General features: G+C 39.7%; 1 protein-coding gene across 3 annotated transcripts in view; it reads right to left on the bottom strand.

The window, feature by feature from the left end:
• LOC124124606 overlaps window positions 1–17,548 on the bottom strand; it is a 47,163-nt gene extending 29,615 nt beyond the window's left edge. The window contains exons 1-5 of one of the 3 annotated variants that reach the window (XM_048398108.1): window positions 17,249–17,547; window positions 16,503–16,595; window positions 15,489–15,566; window positions 11,099–11,247; window positions 1,572–1,746 (exon numbers count right to left, since the gene is read on the bottom strand). In XM_048398108.1, coding sequence (XP_048254065.1) covers window positions 1,572–1,746; window positions 11,099–11,247; window positions 15,489–15,566; window positions 16,503–16,566 — 466 coding nt within the window. In that variant the 5' untranslated portion in view covers window positions 16,567–16,595; window positions 17,249–17,547. Of the gene's footprint in view, window positions 1–1,571; window positions 1,747–11,098; window positions 11,248–15,488; window positions 15,567–16,071; window positions 16,149–16,502; window positions 16,596–17,248 lie in introns of those variants that run through there. The other 2 variants (XM_048398110.1, XM_048398109.1) reach the window with 2 other exon arrangements.
• Window positions 17,549–21,179: the final 3,631 nt, after the last annotated feature.

Genomic DNA, 21,179 nt, shown 5'->3' on the forward strand with positions numbered 1-21,179 from the left:
TTAGGTTTTTTCCTTAAAGGCCATGAACAGATCTTATTTTGATTATTGGCTGCTCATACTGCTCTTCCCAGTAGTGGTTTCGGAGCTAACCGACGGGTCGACAGACGACGGACAATATATATAATTAATTTCATGAAGATTTGGCAATTTTCGAACAGTGCAGTGTTAACTAACATCGAAACCATGGCGCACGCTGGTCAGGATGATGATAACGATGGAAATGAGATCGAAGATGATTTTGACAAGGACATGAAGCATATCAAAGCACATATATATCGCAGCAAACCTTTAGGGAGAAACTAGTTTCAAATCGTTCATGGCTGAGGTGTCGAACGGTACACACAGCTACCTCTGTTCAGGTGAGGTGAGGTGAAACGGATTCAGCGTGTGTGCGTGTGTGTGTGTGTGTGTGTGTGTGTGACCACTTGTACAAGTCCGAACTTATGCCGATTTATAGTGCTAGCTCACTGAGAAAACATGCCGCAGTTTAACATGAGTGAGTGAGTGAGTTGAGTTGAACGCCACTTTTAACAATATTCCAGTTATATCACGGCGTGTCAGCTTAATGTGGGAGGAAAGCCCGAAGTGATGCAGGTCTCAGACGTTTACCACTTCGGTGAAACCCACGAGCACGGGTATGGTGCTGACAAAACGATAAACATAATCAGGGCGAACCCGGATTCGAACCCACTATCATAGGTTCCTGGCGTGCCCAAGGGACGCAATTCTGCACAGCAAATCGCTGTGCCTTAAACGACTGGGTCACCCGTGCCCTCAGTTTAACATGATACCCAACTCAGACACAGTATACTGACTCCGAGCCGACCAGTCCTTTTTAGCCCCTAAGCAGGGTGTGAACCATCTTTTAACTCACAACCAAATATTCGGGACGTATAACGTCATAGCAACATAACCGTGCGCGTTTAGGTATTTTTAACAAATATTATTAAACGTGTGATGATTATGTTATGTTTCTGGTGTAAAACTAGTAACTGTCTATTAATTTGATGCACTGGTTTCATCAGTAGATGAACGTCAACAAGTACAACTTCAATCCTTAAATGGCAGCTACGGAATTGACTGTATTGTATGGGATGAAAAGGTAAAATTTGGATTCTAGTGTTAGTCCAAATATTCCATATTCATATTTTGGAGTTCATTTAAGAGCCGGGACTACAACTTAAATGTGTTTTCCTCATAAGGGATAATCAATAATAATGTAACTCCTCACTTTCGCTTGTTTTAGTTATCTTGTGTGGGATCTGTGTCGCAACATATGAGGTGTTTTTTTCTCTGGGCTCTGTATACCTCCATCGCAATCTTTAGTCCCAACGTTGAACTATGAAACGTTTCAAAACTGGATGGTCAGGCGTTCATTGCAGGTTCTTATCAATAGTTACTGTTATTTATTTTCTATACTGATAGTTCGTTCTGTAGAAACTTTAATGCACTGATGATAGGTGTTTTTGTCCTTGTTGCTACTTATTAGATTGATTGCGGATGCAAGTTAGATTTTAACTGTCTCTCTCTCAACCTTTTCACAAACTAGTATTGCTGAATATCACATTTACCTTTAACTTGTAACTGCGCGGTAAACTCCTTCGAGATATGAGTACTTTCCAGTGTAACAACGCAACTGTAAGTTCCTGTGTCATTCTTCGTCACGTCTGTAAGACTAAATCCAACTTTCCCGGCTGTTTGCAGGTGAAAACGGTAAGTGTAGTTTGGAGTGATACTGATGTCATCCTATAAAGAAACAGTTAAATGTATAAAGAGACAACAAACTCACGTAAATCATACAGTGAAGGGCTAAAATGGATTGTCCATGGATTTATCATTATTAAACACAGACGTATTAGAGGAGTGAGTGAGATACGTTTTTATTCCGACTGAGAACAGGTTCATAACTACTTAAGTCGTCGAATGAGGGCGGGCTGTTACCATGTGAGATCTAGCTTATTTTGCTTTAACGTACCACGGCGGTATAGAACGTTTCTCATGCTATCAACCACTGAGTTGTTTGCTCCCGTCGCGATTATTTACAGGCTGTCGTGTAGCTCAAACATTGCTGACTATGGTTTTCAACAACTTAATGAATCCATGTGGTGAACATATACCCATAGGATACACAGACGTGGCAGATATTATGAGGAACGGCCAACGCCCTCGAGGTACGCAGACACCAATCCAATCATCGAAGTCACCGAGCCATACAAGCCATTCCAATTTTGGCTCCATACAACAAGCAATACAGGCCACATATTTTTTTCATGGTCCTAACCGATAAACATATGTCTAGAAACAATCAATTACATTGCCAAAAGAAATTATGTATTTTTTACATTGGGGATACGGTATATTTCATAATGCTCTTCATTCTCAAGGTTGAAATACAATATCGATAAAACTTAATTATGCAAATCAGATCTGATTATTCCAATAAATACAGACCACCGGGTCTGCATAAAGCCAATCCCCATAAAATTAGATTTAATCCTCCGATACGACAGCTCTCGGCATAAAGATCTGCCAGTCCCTGCATAAAGATAGAGACTTCTAATTCGTTTCTGTGCGCTTGAGTGACATAATCAGAGTAGTATATTTGATTTCTGTACTTCGACAATTACCATAAACGGTCGGCCCCGATTGAAAATGATATAGGCCGCGCTTTTTGTTTGTTGTGCATACTTTTACATCTTGTCAGAGCGCCATGACATCTATACTTAATGGGCTTTACAATCGAAGGAATACGTGTGTGTTTTGTCAGTTTCAAAAGATATTTCGAACTGAGATCTTTTTAAAAAACGGATAACTGAATGACTCAAAAACCCACGTTAAATTGAGGGTCAAAGCTCCCTCAGGTTTCACCTGACGCCACCTTCTATGTAGTGTTGGTTTGATCTTCACACAGAGAGATATCCTCTTGTATTCAATATCTGATTTAAATGAGAGATTTCTATATGGTCCATTTGCCTTTTCCACACGTCGCTACTTCCGGTTTGAAAGAGAGGCTTGGAGTGCATAAGGTGAAGTATGCAACAACACACATTTTTTCCCATGACAATCTACTCTGATCACGCCATGTCGCCTTATTGAAATAATTTAGCAAGTGAGTCGAGCCGTTCAGTTCAAAATCAAATATCCATTCAATGACCATCTGACACCGACTAAAACCAAATTCTACAGGCATAGCGTGTGGCAAATAATTCACTTCTTAATTATCCGTCCGTCACCCAAGCTCTCTATAAAGATGTTATGGTCCGGTGTGAGTTCGAATAACTTCAATCAGTATCAGGAGAGTTGTATTTCATGTCAGCTAGTGATCTTTGGCAAATAGAAAATATTGACCTTTGACCACATCTATATGAGAAATGAACTTAATTGATATGAATTTTTTATTTATCTTATTCTAAAATATTGAGAATTTACACACATAAACAAATCCGAATTGTCAATGGATGTTAACGTTAATGGTGTCACAACTTAATAACGTTATAATTTAACTAGGACAAGAAATATAGCAAAATACTTACAGGATCCTTAATACAATCAAGGACTTTCTTTATATTAACAGAAAGTATTTGAGACAAGAGGAATTAATACCATATGGATTCTCAAAAACGTAAAGGATTTGTTTGATCTTCATTCAATCTCGGAAAGAACCCGGTTCAATTCTTGGAAAACATCTTTTTTCAACTTGACCCCATATGGCAAACTTAAGAACAAACTTAATTCCTTCTTTCTTGGTGCCTTTGCTACAAAACGTGGTGACCATTTTGTCAGATATAAAATCGAATGCCATCTCAGGTTTACAAAATGTGAAATGATAACAACTATGAGAAAAATTGCGGTAAGACTTCTTTGCAAGAAGTATGCATCCCCATGGGCACCATCTGTGGTCACCGTCTTGTTGATCTGTTATGGAATCGGAATTTCTTCTCGTATTGACAAGTATAAACAAGGTAATTTGGCCAAGAAGTTTAACTTATGCTTCAGGTACTTCGATTATCTGATATCGTTCAATAACCATCAACAATCCAATTCCCTTCCACTGACTTATCCGCCTGAACTAGAAATAAAGGGCACCAGTGAGACTGCCTTGTCTGTATCGCATTTAGATCTATGCATGAAAATTCAGAGTAGCAAAACACTCTCCACAAGACTGTATGACAAGAGGGGTGACTTCAACTTTCGAACAGCCAACTTTCCCTTCATGTCGAGCAATATTCCGGCAATTGCAACCCTTGGTGTCTAAATTGTACTACTTTTGAGGTACAATCGTGCAGGCTCTTTCTACCAAGAGCGTCATATGAAGCTGTTTGATCATGGTTCAAACAGTCAAGGCAAAAAAGTGAAGTATTTTATGGTAGATATATGCATGGCATTTCCAAATTTGAAATGACAAAAATGATGTCCGATGTAAATCCCTAATTTGACTTGTGAGTGAGTGAGCGAGTAATTTTACGACGCTTTTAGCAGTATTCCAGCAATATCACGGCAGGGAACACCGGCAAATGGACTTCACACATCGTACCCATGTGGGGAGTCTAACCCGGGTCTCCTACCTGACGACTCAACGCTTTAAGAACTGGGCTACCGCCCTATTTTGACTTGTACCATATTTATTTGGTTGGTTTGTTGTTTAACGCCGCAACGCAGCAATGTTCCAGCAACGGCGGTCTGTAAATAATCGAGTCTGGACCAGACAATCCAGTGATTAATATCATGAGCATCGATCCATGCAATTGGGATAGATAACATGCATCAACCAAGTCAGCGAACCTGACCACCCGATCCCGTTAGTTGCCTCTTACGACAAGCAGAGTAGCCTTTTACGAGAAGCATGGGTTGCTGAAGACCTATTCGTCTCCGGATCTTCACGGGTCTTGACTTGCACCAAATGCTACCGTGTTTTTTTCAGGTGAACAATCCACTTGCCTTTGTATGTTTGTGTGACGGATGCCATCGGTGGGGCACGATACGCTCACCTTTTCGCGAACACGTGGTATCACCACTATTTGAGAGTGATTCATAAACACATGCTTATAATATAGTCGGAATCGTACAATCGACTCTGCCTTTCTTATTTCTTATGAATATGGCGGGTTTTGTCGCTTTCATTTAATCATGATAACTGATATTTTCATTAGTTGGTTAACGGATTTTTTCAAAAGAAATAGTGTTCAGCGAAGGGAAATAAACACTATAAAATCTGACATGAAATACACATGCATTTGGACTTTCTGTACTGTACTATATTACTTGTAATTGCATTTTAAAATACCGGTAAAAGGAGGTGTAAGGAAGGTGAGTTGTGATGGAAAAGTCGCTTCGTTGCCGCATTCTAAGAAAAAATATTTCCTTATTCTTTTATTTCTTTATTTGGGTCTGCGATGATACAATATTTAAAAAAAACACATTGTTTTTCTCCATTTCATTTCCCCAGAATTTTGTTCTAAAACAAAAGTCTAAATTGTTATTATATTCCTCATCTTGTGATCTGACAAAGTTGATAGTTTTATGTCTGGCACAGACACAAATTAAAGTATCAACTACTACTGTTATAAGACATTTCATATTACAAGAAAATACAAATCATATTTGTATCATATTTTATAAATGACTTTCTTGATCTTACACCGAAAACAATGAGGCAGACTGACTCTTGTTCTTACATAAAGTGATATTTCACCTGATTTATATCGAAAGTTATTTCACTTTAGCTAAACAAAGTATTTCATTATTAGATACATAACAAAAATGCCAAACCTGTCTACACCAACACCTGCTGATTTAAACCAGAGTGAAATTTGTGTGTGATATTGATGTAATAAACTGAACTATACTGTGTCATTAATACATCTGTTGTGTTTGCACAGAATAGACTGTTGAGTTTTAGTCGTATCAGATGAAATGATACTTTCAAGGTGGATCTAAAGTAGCATGATATGCTAAACATTCTCCTTTTCTGAAACTGTGAAAAATTATTACTTGCTGAATTGAGAGAAAGTTGCAACGTTTATTTGAAATATGTAGAAATATATGTAGAAATATTATGCAAATATTTTTGAAATATTTATTTCAGGCTTTATAGTCCAGAGAGTATTCACAGTGAATCTACACTGACACTCCTGATTCCCTTCCTTCAAGAAGATGTATGCTGTGATAACAGAAAACATCTCAGGTGGTGGAGTGAGTGAGTGAGTGAGTTTGGTTTTACGCCGCTTTTAGCAATATTCCAACAATATCACGTCGGGAATCGAACCCGGGTCTTCGGCGTGAAGAGCGAACGCTTTCACCACTAGGCTACCCGACCGCCCCCTCAGGTGGTGGAGGGCTGACAGTGACACACCCGATACACATTTTGCTGAAAGAACACTTTTTCCTATTTTCTCCTGGAATTTAATTAGGACTGGTAAAGAAAACTTGCCTAAGGACAAGCCCTGTTCATTTTTGAAATATTTGAATAATTAAGTGACGCTTAAGAAACATTCGTTAATCACAAGAACCGTAAAACATCTCATACACTTATCAAAGACAGCTTTTTCTAAAACTCAAGCCATCATCTGAGTGTCTGTTGACACTACAACCCTCGTTATAGCGGGAGTAATTCGCGATAAACATGGCAGTCTGAAAACGTTTGATGTGCGCAAATATATGATCCGACGATATATATGTCTCTCCTCTTCAACCCTCACTTCGAAGTCGACTAAAACTCGAAATACATCGCGCACGCTACAAGTTTAGAATTCTGTTGGATGTGATATCATCCACTGTCATTTTAGGCAAAGCGAAATTACTGTATGTTCAGAAATATCGGATATTTAGTCGAAGGATTGAATTTCAAAAATAGCACATTAGTGATCACGTGAATCTGTTTGTCACCAAAACACCAATGATAATTCTAAAACCTCGCCGAGGAACCCGGAATCGCTTAGAATGTTTTGGAAAATACCCAAACACGAATACCGAAGTGCACTTTCCGCCATATTGGATAGTGTTGACAAAAATCACGTTTCACGCATGCGGGTTATGAGACGCCTATTAGGCCTAGATCACGTACATTTCAAGCTCAGCTGCGATACATGCATCCCTGAATTCCTCCTTCATTTTAGAATCAAGTGACAAATGGTCTTTGTCACCAATACAAATTATTGAGATGACATCAAGCGAAGTAAATTAGGTGGAAACGAACACTGTGCTCGGAAAACTCTTCTTGATGAAATGTAAACAAAACAAAATTCAGATTTTACACCCTCCCATTTTAAGGTCAATTCGTCAATTGTTGCATACAATAACTGACGCGTTTGAGAATATTCTTGGGAAGAGTATCGTAGCACGAATTATGGAATTAAAATTATATTCATTACAATGATCAGGGAAATTCATCAGAAATCGTAAAAGTTCCCGTCCTATGTGACGCCATGACTGACGCAAAGTCACGCACAACGACGACGGTAGTTATCTGCATTTCTGACAAAATCTCTTGGTTACATTGGAAAACGTAAAAACAAATAACAGTACGCAAATTGTCTGATTGTTTCTGATTACTTACATAACACATTTATGTATATACCATCCATCAATCAACGAAATCCTCCTCTGAAAAGCCCGCGTACTGATTGTTAGTGAACACGCCATTTTGTAGAAGTCAGTCACCGGTAGTGACGGAAGTAAACATAGTTGTACATATTTGGTAATTTCTTTGAGGTGAATCTTTTTAACTCGGCATCATGCGGGTTCTTTGATCTTATCTAGTTTGCTGTATCATCATCGCCTTTGTAATCCACAGATGGCGGAAACGTTTTTAGGTTTAAGGTGTAGGGTCACATTATTTATGAATAGTAAGCAGTACGTCGGATGATGTCACTTATGACCCGTTGTGTAATGTATACTCAACAACAACGATTCCTGTGACATTAAATAACATTTTATGCAAAGTTATGTTTTTTACCAAATCTGAAACAATTTCGGTTTGTAACAGATAAAAGACTCCTGTAAGTGTTCAAATGGTTTAATTTGCCATACTGACTTCAGAACATGCGTGATTTCGTTAAAAGAAAACATGAACATGCCAAAATGTCAATTTACAAATCAATAGCGTGTGTGTCCACCTCTGGTTGCTATGCAAGCAACACATCTCCGTCTCATGGAATGGACCAGGCGTCGCACAAAGTCCTGTGGGATATCTGTCCATATCTGCTGGGGCATGTTTCAAAGTTCCTGGAGTGTCTGTGGAAAACGTGGTTGACGTCGAAAGCGCCGATCCATCTCATCCCACATGTGCTCGATTAGTGGGAGATCAGGGGAGCGAGTCGACATACACGTTGTTTTGTTGAAAAGAATCCTGAACAAGTCGAGCAATATGAGGCCGGGCGTTGTCATGTTGAAAGGTAATGCCTGGGCCATGACGGCGCAAAAACGGTAGAACAACAGGGCCGATGATCTCGTCGCGGTAGCGCTGTCCATTGAGATTTACCTCTACCACAATCAAACGGGCCCTCTGTCTTGCTGTAATCTCTTCCCATACCATAACGCTGCCGCCCCCGAACCGATCTTCTTCCATGGCACAATGATTGACGTAACGTTTATCTCGACGTCGGTACACTCGAATCCGTCCATTGATGTGGCTGAGGTGAAAACGAGACTCGTCAGTGAATAGAACTTGTCCCCACTGCATGGCCGTCCAGCGTAGACGCTGTCTGCACCACTGTAGACGTGCTTGACAGCGGTTTCCTGTCAAAATGGGACGTCTGGCGGGTCTTCTGGCAACAATCCCTGCACATATGAGGTGGCGACGCACGGTTTGTGAAGATATTCGTCGAAGGCCAGGGATGCTTCTTGCAGTCACTGTTGCTGGGTGTGTTGTTCGAATCCAGTTGTCTTGTCGATTATTGGTTACGCGAAGCCTGCCACTCCGACTCTCTGACTGCATTCGTCTGTTGTCAACGTTGCCATAAACACCAAATGGTGTTTCTGTGGACGTTAAATTGTCTTACAACATCACGTTGACTCGATCCTGCTTCAATCATACCAATGGCTCGCAGACACTCATTTTCATACAGGCGTGGCATTTCGTAATGTAGAATAATTGCGTGATTTTTTTTTTTTTCTGAGTGGTTGTTGTCAGCACGATGCTGAACAATGCATATGCAATCCCGTAAACGCCCATGTTTTTATACTCATTCTTGGGTAGTGAAATGCATGGGGCTTGCATAAAAGTCAATGGTACAATAACTCTACAATCCTTTACAATCGCCTCTACCACCGCTTTGTCGATCCACAGTTGCTGTACCAGACTCTAAATCTAAAGTATTAACAAAGTCTGTCTTGATTCCAAAAGGGAGTGTTTTATCATATCAGCAATGACTTATGATGGGTACCATTTGAAATCATGATACTCACACATCCTTTCCACAACTCCCACTCAACAGCAGTATTGGTCCCTCAAGTAATCCGGGGCGGTCAGGTAGCCTAGTGGTAAGAATACCATGCCTGAGTGGGGTATCTTTGGAAAGCTGCGGCATTGTAACTCTGTGGGATTGCTCTACAAACCGGAATACGTCCGGAATAATACCAGCAGCAACACACACGCGTGCATACACGTCACTATCATACTAATCTTGAGCGTGACGTTAAACCCCATGTCCCCTAGCCTCAATTATTAAGAATAGACAAGGTAAAGTATATATTAACATATATTATGTCCGCTTCTATCGAATTACCTCATCTTGGATTATTCCGTGTTTTTGAATATGTTCGGAAGATATTTTATATTGAATATGGAGTGGCGGGGCGTGGGGTGAGGGGGATGGTTAACAAATAGGTCCGTTTACAATGATGTGAGAAGGTGTCTTAAAATATTCTTCTTTGAGGATAATTGAACCTCACCTACATCTGGTTAACAGCCTGTTGTGTGCATTCGTGACCGACTCCTGCCCTTCCGGTGTCATAGAGTACAATATCCCTAGCCAAATGCCTCCCCGGATAAATCACTATATATTAGTCAAATATTAAAGAATCAGAATCTCTGTATACTGTTGTAGATGATGTTTCTTATCACACTTCCAAGAAGCTTGTTACCAAGTGCAACTGTCTACATAGATCAACAGTTTGAAAATATTTCGTCGCAACATAAAGCTTAGTATTGTTGGTGATTTGCAGTTGTTTTGTCAAAGTGCAAACAGATGAAAATAGTTTATCAAGAAAATACGTTTAACAACATTCACCAAAAGAGTCGTTGAAGTTAAAATGTGTGTCAAATACTGTGTTTTGATTATTGTTGAGGTGAAGTATCAGCTTGAAACTCGCAATAACTCGCATAAACGTTCTCTTGCATGAATGACATACTGCTGATCTCTCTCATCGACATTGAGTACACTGAACGTCACACGTAGGCTAAAGACTAGTTGAAAATGATTCGCGATGTATTCAGGCTGCACTATTACTAAGTTAAGTAAGTAATGTTTAAAGGAGAAGTAGAGTGTCGTCTATCATTGTACACATAATATATAGCGATCGCCATTTCTGTATATTTATTTTGACATAATTTAATATGGTGACAAAAAGTGCTTTATATCTTCTTCCCTTCATACTCACCTCATATTACGGCCGCGGACTTAATTTCTCGATAAAAACATTAAAGCATGATAATATCAATATCAAATTGATTTTTCTTTTTATCTAAAAATGCATACTCATTATCACCAACAATACTCACGACAAGGGCATTTATCTTGCGTTCAAATTGGTGGACATGAGGTAGGTCAAAGATGATCACGATGAGTGGAAGACTGGAAGTAGAACTTTATACTGGATGATTAGGAAAATAAACTCTGACAGCACTGACACTGAATAAATTTATTCAGTGTCAGTGCTGTCAGAGTTTATTCTCCTAATCATCCTCATCGTGATCATCTTAGACCTAAATTAAGTCCATAAGGTGAGTATGAATGGAAAAAAGTCCGATTGTGTCTGAAATGAGAAAAATGAGGTCATACGTGTACCATCCGCATTATAAAAACTTTATGTTTTAGTTTCGTGCATATTTAGTGTCTCGCAACACTCTTCCATCTTGGACATAGTCTAATTTACGTACCTTTGAAAACGATTTAACAGTTGTGTCTGCAATAGGTTTATCCCCAAAAAACCATTCGATTGCCAAGAATGGCTGGACCTCATAGCTCCAGGTAAAGGAAGCTGTTCCGCCTATGCATGTGGCCACTGTCATATTTTGGTCGCTGGAGTCTGCAAGTTATGAAAAGTTGTTTGAACAAAGATAATGACCATCTCCTCATTCCCTGTCGGATATTATCCTAAAAACATGTTTCGTTCTGAACACTTTTTCCATCACATCTTAACCAGAAGCCTTTCGTTCCTCTCTGTAGACAGTATCATTAGGGGACTACCATTTGATGGTGGCTGTTTTTTTGTACAATCATGGTTTTTTAATATAAAAGAGAGCTGAAATTTTGTAAGGTCACTTTTCAAGTTCAACCAATAGAAAGATTGTTAAAATTGACTCACTGTTCAGAAATATAAAAGGTGAGGTGAAATGGGGTTTAACGTCGCGTCCAAGATTATTGCACTTATATAGCGACTGCATGCACGTGTGTGTGTGTGTCCGGACTTGTGCCGATTTATAGTGCTAGCCCACTGAGATACCATGCCGCAGTTTAACATGAATACCCCACTCAGACACAGTATACGGACTCCGAGCCGACCAGTCCTTGTTTTAGCCCCTTAATGCCGAGCGCCAGACAAGGTAATAACAAGTACCATGTTTTTACGACCACCAGGTCGCCCTTATAACCAGTATCAGTTAGCAGAGGACATCCGAGGTGAATGGCGTCGAATGACATAGTTTTATAAGTCAGAATATATGTAAGACACCCATTTAGGTAATTTAACCCCCTTTATATTAATTACATTAAGCTGCTATTCACACTTTTTATAAGCAGTCAATTGTGACATTTGTACGATAGCATCATTTTATTGTAATTAATGTCAGGAGTTGGAGGTTGTGTTTATAAATTTCAAGATAATTCGTTTGAATGTTATATATCTTTGCGTGTATGATTTAAGCTGTACCATCCATCATATACTTGCGAATATTTATAGAGTAATCATTTTTTCCAAGCATCTGGTACTTTATTATATTAAACTGACGTCCAAAAGAAACTTTACCAACTGAAAATATAAATTTCAGACAAAGTATAAATTGTTTTTCGATGAAGTCTATCTAAAACACATAACCTAAATACAACAATAGTGTATGCGGAAAATGTTAATTGTCTGTTACATGTTTGCGAGATAACACGCGAAAAAGTGAAAAACACGTGCACCACGGACAACTGCAAATGCACGTGCGGGTAAGGGTATAAAACGATTGTAACGGCAAGTCAGACATCCACAGTGACAAAAAAACACAAAAGAAATGCCACGACTCAAAGTCGAAAAATGTGAACGAGCCTTGGGTATGGTACAGATGGGAGCCACCCACGCCCATATTGCACAAACCTTCGGTTGCTCCCATGTTGCCGTTACCAACTTGATGCAACGTTACAGACGGACAGGGCGGACCGCTGACAGGCCAAGAACAGGCAGGCCCAGGGTACCCACGCCCTATGATGACCGGTACATGCGTACCTTGCACCTCCAAAATCGCTTCCTGACAGTGACGTCATCGGCGACAAATGCCTAAGGTCACAGGGTTAGTCGACAGACAGTGGCCAGGAGAATCAGGGCTCATGGAATCAGGGCTTTTAGACCATACAGATGACAGCTATTGACAGCGCAACATCGTCGTCTGCGATTGAGATAGGCCCGGACTGTACGACGTTGGCAACGACGTGACTGGCAGAGGGGTGAACGAACGGTGGCGTGTTGCGTGGAGGGGGTGTCATGGTGTGGGGAGGGATCTGTGGGCAGGAGAGGACACCGCTGGTCATCGTTGACGGCAACTTGACAGCTCAGCGGTACATGGATAACATTCTACGTCCAGTTGTCCTACCATTTCTCCAACAGCAGCCACGTGGTGTCATTTATCAGCATGACAACGCTAGAGCCCATACAGCCAGAATTGTCACTAACCTCCTCGCAGCCAACAACGTCAACGACCTGCCGTGGCCTGCACGCTCACCCGACATGTCCCCCAACACCTCTGGGACTTGATGGATCGTCGTGTTCGACAACGACCACACTCTCCAGCCAACCGGCAGGAACTGATCTTAGCCCTCCAAGAAGTATTGCGTCAAATCCCACGTGACCTCATCAGATGACTGACTTTTTCTGTGCGTCGAAGAGTTTTTGGGTGTATTGAGGCATTTGGTGGTCACACACGCTACTAATGACTTGTTATTGAACGTGAGCGATTGTTTATGTACTCTGCCTATTGTCCATGATTCTGAAAGCTCGAGTATTGTACCACACCCAACTTTGGGGGGCTCTGACGTCATTCTCGGTCGCGGTATGATTGTCATTTTCAGTGTTGATTATGTTGATATATTGATCTTCTTAATACACTTTACTTCATGCATGTATGTTTTGTTGTTTTTGAGCAAGAGTGATTTCAATCTCTGGTAAAGTTTCTTTTGGACGTCAGTTTATAATAATTACAGCAATTAAATCCGGTTAAATATGTTTTACTTAACACTGTCCTATTTTTAATATATATAATCCATTCACACAAAACCCACCCGTCAATATGTTAATAAAGCAAAGTTGAACATAATTGTTAAAGCACTATAGTTATGGAAAAGTGGACACGTCAGTGCTAGCTGTCGTGACTATGGTATACATTATCTTTATACCCCAGGGCAATGTCTTACAAAGTCATATCTACATTTATTCTTGGGTCGACTGCAGTATTTTGGTCCCCATTTCGGCGGTTTCCGTTATTAGGCTGCCATCAGCAGCTAAGAGTTTTACGATTAAAACTGTGCTCGTGTTCGCCTATATTTATGTTTGTCGTTTTGGTGTTAGAGAACTACTGACGTCCCGTAAGGTCATATAAAGGATCTACTACTATAGAGCCCTGTCTCATTGTGATACTTGATCCGTGAAGATCCGGGGTAGAATAGGTCTTCAGCAACCCATGCTTGCTGTAGGGTGACCATGCTTGTCGTAAGAGGCGACTAACGGGATCGGGTGGTCAGACTCACTGACTTGGTTGATGTATGTCAGTGATCTCAATTGCGTGGATCGATGCTCATGATGTCAATCACTTGATTGTCTGGTCCAGACTCGATTATTTACAGACCGCCGTCATATAGCTGGAATATTGCTGAGTGCGGCGTTAAACTACAAACAAACCAACGAACTAACTGTGGCAATGGAGTCAAGACGTAGCAGTGAGAACCAAACGCACCAACTGTATTGCTTTAGATTGTTTGATAGGTCACAGTCAGCAGCCGATGACGGTACTATAGCATAAGACGGTGATTCATTTCACAGAAGCGAAAGAGTTGGAACATGAACAACTGTAATCTTGTCGTTTTGCCACCTGAAGAGTTTAGCGATATAACGGTTTAAATTTACATAGAATGACCATGTTAAATTGCAAGATCGAGCAAGCTTTCTGTCGCGTTTGACGTCAGTGTCCATGGTCCATAAAAATTACAGCAGCGTTCACTGGTCAATTGTATTGAAAAAGGAGGGTTCCACACCCCTTTATCCCCTCGTTTTTCTTTTTTCTTATTCTTACTTCCAGTTTTTTAAACTGATATAATTATATGACGACAGCGTTTGGCAACAAAATAGCGCCCGTAAAATCCTCTCGCTTCGATTGTAAATAACAAAGAATGCATGCGTGGAACGTTTTTGATACGTGAACTTCCGTAAATACGATAAACGTAAATACTATAAACTCCTTGTTTGGGGATCCAAATACTGCAGTCTACCTGATATTCTCTTTTAAATAAAGCTATCATTTGGAAACGTGTCTAAATCAAGCTAAGCTGACATAGATGTTGTGTACCATCACAAAGTATGAATGACCTGAGCAAATTCAACCGTCTCTACAGTTATACGTCCACTTTACAAATTGTAATATTACAGTACACCATTTTATAAATCTAAAGTATGAAAATTCCTAATGTTTTGTATTGTCTTCACTTAAGCATTAGCCATCTTGACCTGTTAATAAAATGTTTGTAAATATGGCAAATGGACTAAACTGTCCGCAACACAATATCATATAAGGAGAGTTTAATAAGGACTCGAATATATTAAATCGGTGATAAGGTAAGTACTTTAATACATGTTTCAACTCTTGGTATAGTATCGAAAGGAATATTATTATGTCTTTTGGGCTTAAATTAACGAATATCGTTACCGTTTCGACTCATGGTTTTTAGTTTTTAGGAAGGAGGGTGGAATTTGAACATAAAACCCATAATAACAGTCGAAACTGTCACAAATATATTGTCTTTGTGATAGACAGTGAAAATACATTAGTTTCCAAAATACAGCTACAAAATGTTGCACACCTGGAACTGACGAAGGAGTGCTAATGTCGCACGCTGTGTATGAGGTAAGCAGCAACAGTGGTATGATCAGCTGCCAATCTGCAAATCAAAATGTAACAGAAATCAGCAAACTCACGAATACTGCAAATTAGAACTTTCAAATGTTTTGGTATTGATGTCTCACAGGATTTAATTTATTCCCCTTTAACAAGGATACACATATGTAATACAAATGAAGATGTGAGAAACGTTTAATATACGAGATGATTAATGGCGAAGGTGTTGATTGAAAACTGCTATTTTAAGATTTGACTTTGAAGGCACATATGACCGTTGATGAAGATATTGGTAAATACGATCACGCATTTGAGTAGATGAATGATAGAGTACTTAAGTTCTACTTTGGGAGTCATATCGTTTCTTGATCCTAAAGTGTCATCCTTTAAGGGCCTTAAAATTTATTTGGGTGACAATTTAAACCATCTCGTTGCTGAAGTGGTTTTTTTCTCAGTAGGCATAGTAAACAGCATATATTAAAGATTGACAGTTTCAGAATGTGGCAATACAACACAACAAACTAAATGCCAAATTTCATTTAACTTACATTTTGTACAACAATGACCGAGTAAGGGCCATGCGTTTCAGCATGGTTGAGGTTCAAAGTTCTGATCAAGGTCAAAACTGAAAATATCACAAAAACGGAACATAATGTTTTGAGACCCACTATTGCCTACACATGTGCCAACCTTCATTACATTTTGAGCAAAGAATAACTAAGTAATGGCGAACACCCTGAACAAATTCTTTAAGTTTCAGCTTCATTGTCAAGTGGATGCTGAGATAAATATGTTCAGGTGAGCTAAATAGGTAACCGAAGTTTCTATTTATTATGCATCCACTCTGTGTGAAAATTAAACAGGTTAAATGTTATTCCGTGTGCCACATGCTGCAATTCAAGATTGTATACTTTTTCAAGGTGCTGCCTCTGTCACTACGTTTAAAACTTTTTTACTATCATTTACTTGAAGTACCTACTTGGCAAATGCTGTATTCCCTTCATTAGCCGTACATTTGCGCCAGTATAATCCACGGTATCCATTTGGAGATCGTCCTTAAGTGAGCGTACATCTGCAAAAAGAAATCGAGTACAGGAATTTAGGTATTTCTCCTGTTTTGGTTTAAAACCATTTGGGGATTCTGGTTCAAAACAACACCTGGGTATCAACCCATCCTTGTCGAGCCGACTGATGTAGAAAAAGGGCTGTGAAAGTGACCTGGATTACTCTCATGTTTGGGGATTAGAGGATGTGCGGTGTGTACGGTGCTACGCATTCTAAACATGTGCACGTAAATGGAAACAACAAAATGACTTGGTGGTGATTTTTCAGGTTAATGTGCTCTATGTTATATTGCATCCCTTCCCCTTTGCACTTATTACGTTTCCCCGTTTGGTCTGCATTATGAAATAAATGGAAATGAATGCTGCAAGCAGGTCGGTTTTTAATGTTCTCCAGCCTGGAAATCTTCTTTTCATTACGTAAGAGTACTTTTCTTCATAAGTGTCTTTTTGTTCTCAAAGCCAAATTTGCGGAAAAAAACGTACCATTTACTATTGACACTTAACATACCACGCCCAAACAAAAACAGTACACAAATTGTTAAGTACATCTGATCTAACATAGGTTTGCTTGTAGAAGCTGTATCAGTCAACTTGTTGGTAAAACACCTTGTGGTGTAAACAGTATTTAGCTGTATATTGTACAAACTATTACAATACTTACAAAAACGAAAAGTCCATAATACACACTGCACAGCCTCGGTGATCCAGCATGGCGCAATGGCGTTATAGGCGGTCCTGATTATCACAACGTACAGCGGACCATCGTCAACCGCCCATTGTTGACATGTTTGTATTTTAAATACGTGTGCGGTTTCCGTAACTTTTGACGAATTTCGGTATTTCTTCTTTATTGGTTAATCATGATGGGGATTCTGGATCAAAACAACACCTGGGTATCAATCCATCCTTGTCGACCCGACTAATGCAGACAGGTCTGTGAAAGTGACCTGGATAATGCGTGTCATTGTCAGTCCACACGTTACTCTCCTGTGTGGAGGCGGTGTGTGTGTGTGTGTGTGTGTGTATGTGTGTGTGTGTGTGTGTGTGTGTGTGTGTGTGTGTGTGTGTGTGTGTGTGCGTGTGCGTGTTTTACATGCTAAACATGATTGGTGATCGGTTTTCATGTTAATTAGTGAGTGAGAGAGTGAGAATGATTTTACCTCGCTAGTAGCAATATTCCAGCAATATCACGGCGGGGGACACCAGAAATGGGGAATCGAACCCGGGTCTTCGGCGTGACGAAAGAAGGCTTTAACCACTAGGCTACCCCACTGTTAATATGTTTTATGTTAAGTTGTACACCTTCCCTTTTCCACAAAGTACGTGTCCACGGTCGATCAGCACTGTAAAATGATAGATCGGTTGATATATGTTCTTAAGATCGGAAGATCGGAAGATTCTCATTACGTAGGTGATTTTATAACTAGGGGCACAACAGGTGTTCGGAACATAATATTTTTTTATTAAAATGAATTTTTGTTTTTAAAATATTGTTGTTGATATTTGAGGTTTATCCTAAAATAGTCTGCAGTTACGGCAGATTCATGATGTGTACTGAATCCATGGCATTACCAAATGCATTATAGTTAACCATTTTGGGTATCAAATGAATAATTTGTTATGTTTTTACTTCGAACCAAGTGTTTCTCAGTCTGTGTTTTGAAAGGTGACGTCCTTGCTAAACTCCACTTTTGGATTACGGACTTGTACATTTCCCTTGTCGATGTTGACCTGGTACACGACTTATGTAACTTTCATTTCCTACTAAATGGCACTAAAGCGGATATGTTTGAACCCAGATCAGTACAAAATGTACCTGATATCACTTACGGATGTGTAAGGAAGGTAAAGGTTCACAAAGCATGTTGTCTGTGTCTTGCCCCTATGTGTTGTTTATGCTCACTACATGCTAGCAATAAAACCATTCCCCCACGTCTTAACGATTGCGGTATCCACAACGATGCCCCTCATATTGATTATCCGGTAAATATTGTTTTCTTTCGTCATTTCTTTGATGCAGACCAAATCCAAAACACCACCCCTATATTGTTAGCACAGGCACCGGTTTAATACAGAACCGCATCTCTCCGTTCGGCAAATGCTACTTTTAAAAACCTTAGTGTCAGTCTTATACACATGGTGGTACAAGCAAAGACCAGATTAAACATACTGATCCCTCTGAGCAGTTGTTTATAAATTCCTGAGCGAAGAGTCCGATACATACGGTTGGACTAAAAACCCTGTTCACTTATCTAACCATGGCCAAGTTCGGAATAATGATTCTATCTGAACTTTTATTATTTACCCTTAATCGTAGAGTTGGCCTGTGCGGGTCCAACTACTAGCCCGAGGTGTCCCCGCGGTGACCGTATCAACAACGCTGGACATATTAGTTTGGACTCCCTCCACACCTGGCACTGCAGCCAACTCTACCCCGCCCATACTTGCTCGTATTCAAGAGTATCTCAAACTGGAAATAATCATTCTGGTACTCATGTTCATTTTTGTCCTCATGTTGAGTCTAAACACACATCAAACCAACACATTTCTATTGGTGTTTGTCGGGCACCAAGTCTGTTCGCCTCAAAGTGGACGATATCAGTGCCCCACCCCTTGTTCTGTCCCTCTCTGACCAGGAGTATCCGTGTTCATCCATGGATATATTTTTAATGTGAAGTATACACGATATACGGCTTTTTTCCATTGGACGAGAGGTCGGTCACATGGGCGCGAAATTGTCGACTCAATCCGTGTCTAGACTGACAGTGCCAGTCGATAGCGACCTATGAATTTACCTCAGTATCTATTCTCACATCTTTATGATCACATTTCAATGATCGGCCAATTGATCAATGATGTAGCCACAGGTTCATGAACAACTTCGGTCATTTTGACGCCTTGTACTTGATGTGTGCAAAATTCAGATGTTACACTGTGTAGCATTCTCTATTTTTAGAAATCCATTCATCTAGTCGTAGCATATAATGACTCATTATTTTCAGAATATGCATGGGAAGAGTACCGTAGCAAGAATTAGGGATTAAGAAAATAGATACATTACATTGATTTGGTAAATTCAATTGAAGCTGTCAAAGTTTCTGGCTAAGATATGACTGACGCGAAATCACGCACAACGACAGCGCTTTTTATCGGCTTTTGTGACTATTTCTCTTGGTTACAAAGAAAAACATAAAAAAATATCAATACACAGATTGTCATTATATTTCTGACTACTTACATGGTACATCTATGCATGTACGATCCCTGAATCAACGAAAGTCCGCACGTACAATCACGCATTGTGATGTCATTTGACACAGGGACCCTTTTGTAAAAGTTGATCACCGGTTGTGATGTCATGTGTCAACGTATGTTGTCCATGTTTGGTAACTTCTTTGAGGTGAAAGTAGGTTGAAAACAAAAGTAATTTCTGATGTTAAATTAATAAAAGTAACAATGAGTTGGGTTTTTTTAATTTATGGAATTGGAACTACTTTGCTGTTCGGAAGTGTGAAGCATATATCCGCTAGTGTGTTACTGCATTCCAATATATAGAAGATATCTCAGGTGTCTCGTGAAATATGATGTTTCTCTCATTGAGTGACGGGGACAAGGAGATATTTCTTTTCCTTCGTCACGAGATGAGAGAAACATGATATTTCACCAGACACGTGGAATGTCCTATTTATTATATACTTTTTGTGTAGTTGACTGCAAGAAAATGTTGTTGTTTTTTTATTACAAATATGAAGCCTTGAAACGGAAATGAACTTTACCCAACACGCAGAGATGTTTCACTACCCCTTGTAATTGCGACCTAACAAGTAGTTCCGAGTTTGCAAAATCTTAAAAAGTACAAGGTCAATTTAAATCTTTATCATACACATGAATATGATTATATACAAAATCAACTTTAAAAAATTATTCTTGAAAGCTGTTGTAAGCGAAAGAATACACGTTGATCAAGTAACAAAATAGACGAACAGTCTCCATTGACAATTAAAATGAGAAAATTACATAGTTTATAACCAAAAATTATCAAAATAATAGCAAACGGCAAGAAGCGACATTAACTCCATAAATAACCATCTGACATTATTTTGCCTTGTCAATGCGGAACTAACGTAAAAAGGAAGACAACAGTTTGTGTACAGGAGATATACTTACGATAAAAGGAGACATTTTGCGAGGAGTGAGTGAGTGAGTGAGTGAGTTAGTTGGGTTTAACGCCGCTTTTAACAATATTCCAGTTAAAACACGACGTGTAAGCTTAATGTGGGAGGAAAGCCCGAAGTGGTGCAGGTCTCAGACGTTTACCACTTCGGTGAAACCCACGAGCACGGGTATGGTGCTGACAAACCTAGAAACATAGTCGGGGCCAACCGGGATTCGAACCCGCAATCATAGGTTTCTGGTGTGCCCAAGGGACGCAACTCTGGACAGCGAATCGCGGCGCTTTCGTCGTCTGGGCTACCCTTGCCCCCTATTTTGCGAGGAGGTAGCTCTTGTATGACAATAGTTGCGGCACAGTGTTATGTTCACTGCAGTGAAATATCAAGTGTTATGGATAACAACTTCTTTAATACACAGGA

Source organism: Haliotis rufescens, unplaced genomic scaffold (genome assembly GCF_023055435.1).
Source record: "Haliotis rufescens isolate VD_foot unplaced genomic scaffold, xgHalRufe1.0.p SCAF_18, whole genome shotgun sequence".
In the NCBI taxonomy this organism is placed as follows: Eukaryota; Metazoa; Mollusca; class Gastropoda; order Lepetellida; family Haliotidae; genus Haliotis; species Haliotis rufescens.